Source organism: Thunnus maccoyii, chromosome 18 (genome assembly GCF_910596095.1).
Source record: "Thunnus maccoyii chromosome 18, fThuMac1.1, whole genome shotgun sequence".
Classification (NCBI taxonomy): Eukaryota; Metazoa; Chordata; class Actinopteri; order Scombriformes; family Scombridae; genus Thunnus; species Thunnus maccoyii.
In genome coordinates, this window is record NC_056550.1 from 15,165,920 (window position 1) to 15,177,564 (window position 11,645).

The window sequence follows — 11,645 nt, forward strand, 5'->3', positions numbered from 1 at the left end:
AACTGAGGTGACTTCAGCCAATTTATATAAAAAGTTCAACCCCTTCACTGTGTCTGACTGACCCAGCATTTATGGTAATAACAGGCATGCTGCATGCCATTCAATCCATGTGACCTATCCTTTCTCACATATCCTCAACCATAAGGGAACTTTTCCTCAAACTTCTAATCATCTTTTCAATGAAACGCAGAGATGATGCAAAGATGGAGTGGCACAAACAGATGGCTTTTCCTAAAATCCACCACCAAACCCATAATCTTAATCATGTTTCAAATCCAAATTCAAGTCTCCAATCCGAAAAGAGGGATAAACGGAAACAAATATCCAAAAGCCATAAGGACTACTTTAGTTCAGCCCGGATTAGTTTTTTGACTTGTAAACTGGTGCAACGAATCGTGATGCAAGTGCTGAATTAGGGCACTACAAAATTAAATACCACCCATCTACAGTGCATCAACCGTGATATGGGCCAAAACCACTGCCAGATGAACTCAGAATAAAAGGGAGTGAATAGGTTTAATACCTTGCTATAACAAAAGTGATCAAACATCAGCCTGATTTAATTGTAGTCTGACCACATGTGTTCTTTAGTAACGAGAAATCTGTGTTTTTATTTCAGCAAGTGGCTGAATTCTGCAGTAATAATGTGGCATTTAATGCTTGAGCTCATAATTCAATAGACAGGTTGAACAATAACAGACCATGCTGGCACCCAACAAACACACACCTGCAGTCTAAACATGCTACACAGTGACACCTTTCCCTCAGTACACACGTCTGTTTTGCTTGCTCCTTTACGCAAACCACCTGCGACGAACTGTGACTAGTGACCATACTATTAATAAGAGTGTTTCGGACTGGCGCCGTTTAACACACATATTTAGTTTAATAATAACTGCAGATAGTGTCCGGCCAAATGACATGTAAGCCTCGTTACATTCTCACATCGCCCAGTGCTAAATTTAGACGCCATGTATTTAGACAACGCCGTCACTCACGAAAGCACTGACTTACAGGCTGCGCAACGACGCACAATCCCCATTTCTTATCATACAGGCGTTTTTAACATTTCCAAGTGAACATATGCACTAGTTGGCCACTACTGATGATGGATAACGCGTTAAATGTCTAATAATGTTAAAGATCTGTTAAAAATCACCCTTGGCAATAAGGCCTGAGATTGCGTTCGCTGTCAAAACAGTTGTAGGTAAAGGAGCTCAGCAAGGACAAAATAAATCTAGATAAAATCGAAATGGCACATTCACAACAGAAATTTGTAGCTCAAAAAACGTGTGAGATGTTATTTATAGTAGCATGTCAACTTGCCCGCGTGGTTTGAGTCCATGTATGTTGTTATTATTTAGGAGCGTATTCCAAACGAACAGGATCCATACATTACTATCGCGGAAGATGCGCAAACTTCTGCCAGCATCCCGACGCGCGGAAACCCAATGGTTACTTATTACTGCGGACCCTCAGGTCTTCAACGTGATTTTCCCCGTAGAAAGACACAAAAGTTTGCAAGTAGCTAGTGAGTGTGTGTTATGCTAGTGCACAACAAGCAGATTTCCAAAATGGCTTCCCGGGCGTAACAAAGCCAGAAGGATCGCTGCCGAGCTGATCCTCCCACTCCCAGGCCCTCCATTGTCGGCCAGGGCGCACAGTTTAAATCTATTGGAGGAAAGCAGCACTGCTGCAACGGCATGCACCGGACAGCTGCTGGAGCTCTGTGCATTCAGAGGCAATCACACTATTGTCAAGTTGACATTGAACCCTGAAGGGGTCTCAAGTGATACTGAAAGGTCCCTGCAACGCATCTGCCACCAAAACCCCAAATAACCCTTGTTATAAATTATATGGTGTGTGCGCGTGTGTTATATATATTATTATTGTATAGTATAAATATGATGACACGTTTGTTTCTAATGCCCCTATATCATAAATGATAATAAACACATTTCTGGCAATTCATTATTTTTGCTCTTAATTATCATGTAAACATGCACAATATCAAGGATTATAATCTGTGCTACATTCTCCCATATTTAATTGCAGGGACACAGCCAGAAATACTGAAGTCATGAGTATAAATCCTCCCCTCAAAACATTTTTGACCACACAACAAAAGTAAAGTGTTATATTTTCTAATTATTTCTATTTTTTGTATTTGTTTAGTAACTGTTAAATTATATTTTCCTTTTTAAAACAGAGCGATGAGGGTTTCAAAACCATCTCTATACTGCCAGGAACAAAATCCATGTGCTGGAATACTCCATACTTAATTACTATTTTTGTCCTAAAGGCATCAAAGCATAAATATATTAAGTCTAAAAATACTAGATAAAACTTAGGAAGTGTCTACTATGTTTAAGTTTCAAGTAGAGAATATGAACTCCCTCCATGTCCCTAAAAAAAACCCCAAAATCTCAGGGGGAAAAAAAAATCTGAATTGTTGCAATATTGTTGCAGTATTGTTACCACAAAACATTTCAAAGTGAACTATTGCACTAATGCAATGAGGGAGAAAAAGTTACACAATAAAATAAGTACCAACACTGCTCACAAAAATGTTAACTGGGAAACAATACAGTGTTTAATGTACTGCTATATCACTCACACCTGCAACTGTAGACCTGTAATCCATAGTTTCCTAAAGTTCTTTAAAAGTGGGCCACTTTGACTTGCTATATTTTCATTAAGAGATTAGCTGAATTAATATTGGTAAAGAGACAGAAGATCACAGGATCACGGCATGTGTGACTCTGATATGCCCTTTTTTGTCAGTGTCAGTCTTAATACATTTCTTGCAAGAAATGTATGAGATATTGTGTGAAAGTACATAGAAAAACTATTACTTTAACCATTATTTTCGAAGGAAACTTGCTGTTTTGCAGGAACACCAGGCTTCACATTCATATTGTAAAAAGTGAAATCTGGGCCCTGTAGTCTGCTGCCGGAGAGGACAAAGAGTTAACAAAAAAGATAAAATGTACGTGTAATGTAACACAGTGCTTCATTTTAGTCCAAAATACAAAAAGGAACTGAAAATATTAGGCTACCAGACACTGCAGCAGACAGGTTCAATCTGTATTACTACCAATAGGCCAATCACTTTGCCAAATCAAACAATCTCCTTTACAATCAAATCTGGATCAAGAATATTCACACTGCTAAAACCCTCATTACTTCTTCATTTGGCCTGTAATAAACAATTACCAGGAAAAAAAATCCAAACAAAGTAAATCATCCTAGTTCACAGGCTAAGATGAGGACAGTTTAATTCTAGTCACATTGAATCAATTTTGTTTACTAGATATAGCCCAAAAATCACAGATTTGTCTCCGGGAGCTCGACAATCTGTACAACATACGACAAACTATCCTTAGAGCCTTGAAGAACAACAAAAAGAAGGTCTGTTCATCCTGGTTGTCTTCTTCCAGGATATACAGACATGCAATAGTTATATTGAAAGAGTCAACAGAAGGGTTCAATTACATTATGGAAAGACCAAATGACAATACTGGGCAACTAAGGTAAGTGCAAATATGAAGAAGGATCTGATAAGATACAGCAAGGTGCAATATTATAGTTTATAATATTCTATAATACTCTTTTAAAACAGGCTTAAAACCTTTTTTTATTAAGGAAGGCTTTTTCATCATAACTCTTGTTATTTTCTTTATGTGATATGTTATATATTTTTAAAGCTGCAGCACTTTCTGAAAACTGGAATACCAATTAAATGCATTATTGTTATTATTAACACATTCCTCAACTGAATATCACGGTTGAAAAAGGTCCAGCATCAAGTCAGTCACTGAATCAGAACTAGGGGTGTTGCTCTGCAGCTGAGTGGAAGGATTTTTTCCACTTAAGAGACACTTAAAGTATATCATTGCTACCCATGGACGATATCTACACGTTATAATTTAGGAGAGCATATAAGGTATTGGGCGAGGCGCCATCTGCTGGACAACATTTGGGTACACTTCATGGACTCAAATGCCCAATATAACTGCCACCTTTGGACGTCAATGACAGAAGGCGCGATATGCCAAAGACAAACAACAGGACCCACGCCCTGTTTCAGACTAGATTTTTGCCCAAACTCTCACATTTAGTATCATCCATATAGATGCGTTACAGAGGTGCCGAATATCGCCTCTTCTTCAAGCCCAGATAATAGTGCAATGACTCCAGCCCTCATGAGTTTGGATCGGAGAAACTGCAAATCATTGACTGAAGTTAATACATCTTTGTGTTTAGTAGGACAAGTCAGTGATTCCTGCTACAAATACAGCAATGATTAATCACAGTTTGCACTTTCAGTTACACTTCCTATCACCAAAGGAAGAGAAGGAAGAAAAGAAAACAAAATGTGTACAAAATGAGAGGGTCTCACGAATTTTAACGAAGACGGTTGTGTCGTTTCTGATGTTAAGTTAAAGGAGATATCGCCATGACAAAGCAGGTGTGTTCAACTAACCCATAAACTGCCCAGTGACCATCATCCTCCACAAGAAATCTCTCACACCAGTTTGCACTGGTCAGCAAAAACAAAAAGCTAAAGTCAGGTTTCAAGGCTCCTTTATGTCTTCTTATCAGCATGACTTCTCTGCAGATAAGACTGGCAACATTGCACAGTCTATAAAGATATTGTTCCACATTAATACTGCACCACAGAACAAAGCCTTTAGCTACTTTTAGCTAATTTAAGGCTAGAGATACATTGTAGCCTCTCAGCCCAGACAGTTCAAGATAGCACAACTTAATTTACATAATTATCAATACAGACTTTTGATGACTCACATGGTGTCTCTGACAGCGGATTTAGGGTGAACGCTGGTTTTGTCAGTTTGGCTTTATCTTGTAGGTAGGTTTGTATCCAGTTGGTTAAAACTTCACTCGCTATTGCACATGTACTCCTGAAAAGAGGACCTTGCTCTAACGTTCGCCTTTCCCGCACACGGTCATTTTTTCCGTTGCGACACCAGCGTCACGTGCGTCAATACTTATATGGTAAAAATGACCATATATGGGATCTGTCAAAAAAAAAAGCAACTGGTTTTCAATGTAAGACAGCACCACTCAGTGGCCGCTCATGAAAACGACAATGAAAAAGACATGACATTTAAAACTACTACTTAAGGATGAATTAGAGTAATGTGGGACAATTTTTGCAATTGGCACTTCAGCAATAGCCAATAGCCTACATTATATCCGCACCCAATACTATTCTGAAATGCGCAAGGTGTTTTCTAATCATATCAGAAAAGAGAATGCAGATATCACACTCGGAGAAGAAATGGCAAATATGAAAGTGTTCCGAGTGCCAAATTGTCCCAGGTTATGTGTCTTTCCTTAAGTGGGACAGCTCAGGCTGAAACCTAGGACACTCATTTGGAAGCTGAAGGTCTCAATTGCCTTAATTCATACAATAAAAACTTATCTGGTCAGTAACACCCAAGGCCAAAGTGCATGCCAACATTTGGTCATATCAGTAAGTACAATGTTTTTACTGTTACAGATGGTATACTAGTGTGTTTATATTATGCATTAATATTAGTAATAATATAATTTGCAACCTGCCTAAAAATAACTTCAAATCAAGCATTACAAGACTAAGACCCCTGAGTAACTATTGGTATTGCACATTTAATGTACTTAAATGTATATTTCACCAATTTTACAACATATATGACTGTCCCATATTAGTAAAACCATGCTGTCCCACGTTTTAAATTACATTTTCTAAAGTGAGACAATGAACAATGGACTGAAATTTAAAAAAAATATGAAACATGTTTTCACCATATTATAGCATATTTTGAGGCATGAATATATCATAAACACAATCTCACAATTGGCAACATTGCTTCATTTATGACACATTTATATCCTTAACATTAAATTACTCAAAGTATACTTTATCACTGACCTTTGACTAGACTTCCCAGCAAGTACTTCCTTTTGGAAGATTGCCCACCCCAATCTATGGCATCATGTTGTTGAAGTTGTGTAATTTCAATTACATGACACCCTAGATTTAATTTGACAGCATTCCTAATCATTAGCATTTGTTAGAAGAAGAGACAGATGCTCAGGTGTCCCACATTACACCAATTCACCCTACTGATTTGTTTATTTAAGTGTCCTGCACCCCTCTGGTGCCCGGCCCATATGGGCTTACAAGACACTAGACAATACCAGGATGGCCACATGACAGATCATGATGTTATGTTCCACAGACTCAAAAGAGAACATTTCAGAACATTTAGTTTACATGGAAGAGGTGTCCTGTTATAATGGATACAGTGTTCTCTGTCTCAGCAGCCAAGCCTCCCCTATAAATCTTGCTAGAACAAAAATCTCCATTTTAAAAAGCCAACTCAACATATCAGCTTCAGACAACCAGAACAAATCAGGGGTTTTCAACTGGATCTTTTCAAACAAACAATTCCTCAAGTCACTGTACAAAGGGCAATGAAATACAAAATGAAATGCATCCTCAACAACAGCAAGATCACAAAAAACAAACTTTGCTCATCAGGAACACCTTTATATCTGCTTACGTCAACTGCCAGCAGTAAAGTACCAGTTCTTAACTGAGCACACAGAGACCTTTGCCTTCTCTGTAGATATAATTTTATATATGGTTCTGTATAGTAATCATCTTTGATTTGAATGTAGTATCTAAGCTTGGGCTTCTTACAGTTGTCCTCCTTCCATTGTTCCTAATGGATTTTTATAATTTTTGTTTGACTGTATTTATATTACACTTCAAGTTATTTCTGAAAATAAAATTCAAGTCAGGAAGTGAAAATATTGCAGCAACCTCTCTTGACCAAGGATAATTGTGTGCACGATGCCAGTTAAAAATCTTTCTGGTCAGTTGTTCCTGCTTTACAAGACATGACTCCCATCCCAAGTCCCCTTCAACAGCTTGCTTAGCAGTAAATTTATGCATCCCAAGAAAACACCTCATGGCTCAATATCTGGTCAGACTCAAAAGAAGGTTCACCATTTTCCATTAAGATCTCCACTGGAATCAACTTGCTCTTTCATTGCCCCAGTTCATTTATTTCCCTCCAAAATTGCTGTGGATTATTGAGTTGATTATTGATGTTCTAACTGGACAGCTTGTCCTCTTTTAAAATATCTCTTGAAAAACTTCAATCTTCTATCAACATTAGATTGACAGTATTTAAATTCAAGTTTTAGAATCCTTCTTTTACTCTGATCCTTACACTTAAGAAATGATTCTCTGCTAAGCACAAGTCAACCCATAACTTGTTTAATTCATCATTCCAATATGGTTGCTTTATTCTCTAATGCTTCTTTACCATAACCTTTTTTACTACATGGTATTTATCCATTTCCTTATACATAAGGTCACAAATCGGTCATAACAATGATCAGCATTTTCTTGTGTTTTCTGGCCATTATCGAGTTCATCTATGACCTTGAGAGGCACTTTCAGAAGAAAGAAAGTCAACAGGAACATTTCTATTTTGCCTTTTCACTTGTTGCTGAGAGCCTACAATACTATGGCTAGTAAAGAATTCTCCTGTTTGGAATCGTAAACACAGCACTGAATGGTCAGGGAGTCTACTACCATCATCAATCAAATTCATAGCTTCAGATCCAGCCCTTTCTACAAGATCAGATGGTGTATAAACTTTAAATTCAAGACATGTTTTTGGTCCGCATGTGGTGTCACAATATAGTCTACAAAAGCTATTCCCCTGATAGAAACAGAAGTAAAATGATCAGTATCTGGACCCATTAAGCACACAGTATTTAGAGTCTTTTAGAAAGTCAATAAAGGCCTCCCTGTGTTTATTTACACCAGTGTCCAAAAGAACTGGGAGAAATGTCGTCTACATCAACATAAACTTTTCAGTCTACAATACGACTATTCATGTCACTACAAATATAGACCGAGTCTTCACCATTGGATTGCATCAATGCCAATAATGATGAAGGAATAGAGTGACACCCGGTGTTCAAAACCTACTACTACTACTACTACTACTACTACTACTACTACTACTAATAATAATAATAATAATAATAATAATAATATATAATAATAATAATAATGATAATAATGAGAAGAAGAAGAAGAATTGAAATGTTTCCTAACTTGTCTGTTAAGCCAGGTAGAGGTTTAGGAAAATGATCTAAGATATGAATAATATTGGCTTTCAGGTTGTCATAGCTGCGTCAAATAATCCTTGATTAACCAGTTTCAAAGTAGTTAATTACCCAACACAAGAAAGCACTGAGGAAAACTGATACCCTCAGTACCTATGTGGGTACATACTGTACACACACACTCATACATCATCACTCTTATATGTTAACACAGTCACTACCCACTGATTAAAACATCCTCTTGTACCTCCCTGTCTAAGTAACTTTTATATGAGGGCCTTGTTGAATCCCGAGGAAACTATAGTAACAAGCATTTGTATTTTGACTTTGTAGTACCATCTTCAAAGGCCAACGACAACCCAGTCTGTGAGAATGAGAAAACCTGAAAAACTGGACATTCGTCATTTGTGGAATGATGGTGATGTGATCCCATTGTCCCTGAGACCACATGACCACATTATGTGAAAGGAAAGATGATTGAGCTTGTCTCACGTCTCTTTCCTAGTGTTTAAAGAGCTGTCAGTTCACAGTGCGGATAGTTGATCTCCAATCAGTGACTATGAAAATCTCAATTTTTGTAATGTGTATCTACTACCTTCTTCCTGTGCAGCCTGAAGACATAGACCGCTGTAAGTAAATTAAACACTACAATTACTGCTAGCTTGGGTTTCCTCAGTCGTGAAAGTTTTTGTAGTTTTGCTAGTCTTGGTTCCTATTGATGTATGGCTGTAGCCTGCTGACTGTTGACTCTTTTTAACAGATGCCTACTGTGAGAGTTGTCTAACAGCAGCACAAGGTATGGTGAATAACTAATCAACTTGCCTTAGAGCTAGAGGCAATAATTGATAAAAAATGATACACACTGAATAATCTCCAAAGGGATTTCTTATAACTAAGTGTAATTTGTTCATATGGCTTTGTCTACTGCCCTCCAGAGATTGAGAAAGCCATGAAGGAAGCCCCACCTGAGAGCAGACAGACAGTAGTTAAGAACCTCATCAGCGGGGGTGTGTGTGAGAAACTGCTGTCCTACAAACACAACCCTTTCTCTAAAGACAAAATTACATCCTCCTGCAAACACTTGCTGGGTAAGATCAGGTTGTAATCACAGTTGTTTTGCATACATGTTTTCAGTCTAATTAGTAATTTATTCTTGAATCCCCATTCAGATTCTCACTACAAACAGTTCCATGCAGCTTTGGTGAATAAGGAACCAAAACAACTGGGTATAGTCCTGTGCTATGAGCAGTCCACAGCATGTGTTGGGGTAAAACGCCAGTCTTTTGACGTAAGCTGTGACTATATTGGAAAATATATGAATGTCAATATGCATCAGTAATTCACCCAATTATGTCAGTGTTTTGACAAACAGTATTTCACTTTTGTGACAGGAATCCAAAACCACCTTTACAGAAAGTGACATTGATGCTCTACTTCGGGACAACAAGGAAAATGTGCGCATTGCTCAACCTATACATTCAGGTTCACCTGTGCAATCAAAAGATGAGTTGTGAAAACAGTCATGTTGCTTGCCACTGAATGTGTGGGGCTTGTTGTCATGATGCTCTATTTTGATTGTCAGTATAATAAAGACATTGTTGAAAGACAGAAACACATGTTGTCCTGAGCTGTAAATTATATCTGTATATATCTGGACCTGCATTGCCTCTTGTTGGACTAATAAGTCTATATATTTTTTAAGCCAATTATCCATATTATAGCAATCCTTTATCTGTGGTCTCCAGTTCATTCAGATTGCCTGTTTTACTGCCAGAATTCAGATGTTATGAGGCACTGTGTTTGCTTTTGCTTTATTCTTAAGTTGTTTCCCAAGTAAACATATGGCTGGCATATTTAACATAACAGATAATTACAATTACAGCCATCCAGAACTTCTTCACATCAATGCAAAGCCATAACATGTGTATGATTGTGTCAACCTCATCACAGCCATTCCAGCACATTTCTGATGTAATCGGATTAATCTTCCTTAATATACATGGTGTTAAATAAGCTCTATGTAAAATTACTAGACATTTTACTATTTTCCCAGAGTACTCTTGAGCAGCAATGACACTACAAGGTTGTCAGTATGTTTGTGGTAATTTGATTATACACATCTTTATTTAAGACTATGCTTATTGTGACCATATATCATGTTAAAATAGTAAAGATCTAAAAATTTGATTTTGATATGACCAAGATGAAAACATAACAGTGGAGTGGTATCAAGAAATGGCACAATAACAGGAGAATTTGTTTCCAAGCTTCCTAAGATAACATTAATGTTTGGAACAGCAAATATAGACAGCTGTGAATCTGCCTCCTGCTCATTGGCATAAACAAGCACCTCAGACTGCTCCCTCATCCCTGGTGGTCCCAGGATAAACGCATTGGACAGCACTTTTGTAGACAGTTCAAAAATGGTCTAAAGCTACTGTTTTCCTGATAGTCAGGAATATTTATCATAGCTGAACATAAATAAATATTCAGAAACCTCAAGACATATAAAGAAACGCGCCATCAGTGCCTTCCTGGCCATGTACTGCTGCAAAATAAAATGGCATGGAATAAATATGCATCTTAAAAAAATATACACACAGGTTCATTAACAGCTCATTAACAGTTTTTTTGTTTGTTTCCACAGGGGTTTGTAAAAATATTTAATTGTGCATTATAAATGATAATTAACTGAAACAGAGATATGTTGCATTCTTACCTGGATTTCAAAGTGCTTAGATAATGACAATGCCAAAACTGAAATACCAAAGTGCCCTCCTCGCCCCCACCCTCCCAGAGGCCCCAGAGAGCTACAGGCTTGGGCTGGGGTTTTGTGTGGCAATTATCGTGGCAATATAATTAGCTGCAAATTTGTTTGTGAATTTTGGAACATGCACCACTAATGCACAATACCAGCTGGCATAAAGGCCCTGAGGTGGACCTGCTTTGTAACCTGTTCTTGAGGCGCTGTCTCAAAGAATTAAAATCTAAATTTCAGACCATTATTTCTACTTATGCTTCCTAAATTAACTTATGTTTAATCACATTAACACACATGCTAATTTTTGCTCAACTGACCCCTATGAATGCAGATGGAAATGAGCTAATAGCTAAATCTGGCATAAATCATCCCTTCCCAATTTGAGATGAATGTTTTTGTGCATGGTCCTTGTTTAATAAAGACTACTAATAGTAATAATGATCCCTGTGATGAACAACAGGATCACTATTACTTTTCATCAGACAAAATCACAAATTAGGTGATTTTAGATGTAAATAGTGAGGTAATTGTTTCACAAAGCCCCGGTTCCCTTTTCCTCACCGTTTCATCCTTTACTTCCCTCTCTTACCGACATCTGTCCCTCCTTGCGGTCGCACTAGTCGAACAACAGTAAATTAATTAAACATAACGAAACATTTACTATTTCTTGGTGCGTGAGTGAAATTGTGGATGACAGAATGTCCCGAGAAGGTGACGTGACCAGGTC

General features: G+C 37.6%; 1 protein-coding gene across 5 annotated transcripts in view; it reads right to left on the reverse strand.

The window, feature by feature from the left end:
* sun1b (Sad1 and UNC84 domain containing 1b) overlaps positions 1-11,614 on the reverse strand; it is a 36,132-nt gene extending 24,518 nt beyond the window's left edge. For 2 of the 5 annotated variants that reach the window (XM_042391989.1, XM_042391988.1), the window contains exon 1: positions 11,480-11,614. In XM_042391989.1, the coding sequence (XP_042247923.1) occupies positions 11,480-11,487 (8 nt within the window). In that variant the 5' untranslated portion in view covers positions 11,488-11,614. Of the gene's footprint in view, positions 1-1,326; positions 1,679-4,809; positions 4,989-11,479 lie in introns of those variants that run through there. The other 3 variants (XM_042391990.1, XM_042391987.1, XM_042391986.1) reach the window with 2 other exon arrangements.
* Positions 11,615-11,645: the final 31 nt, after the last annotated feature.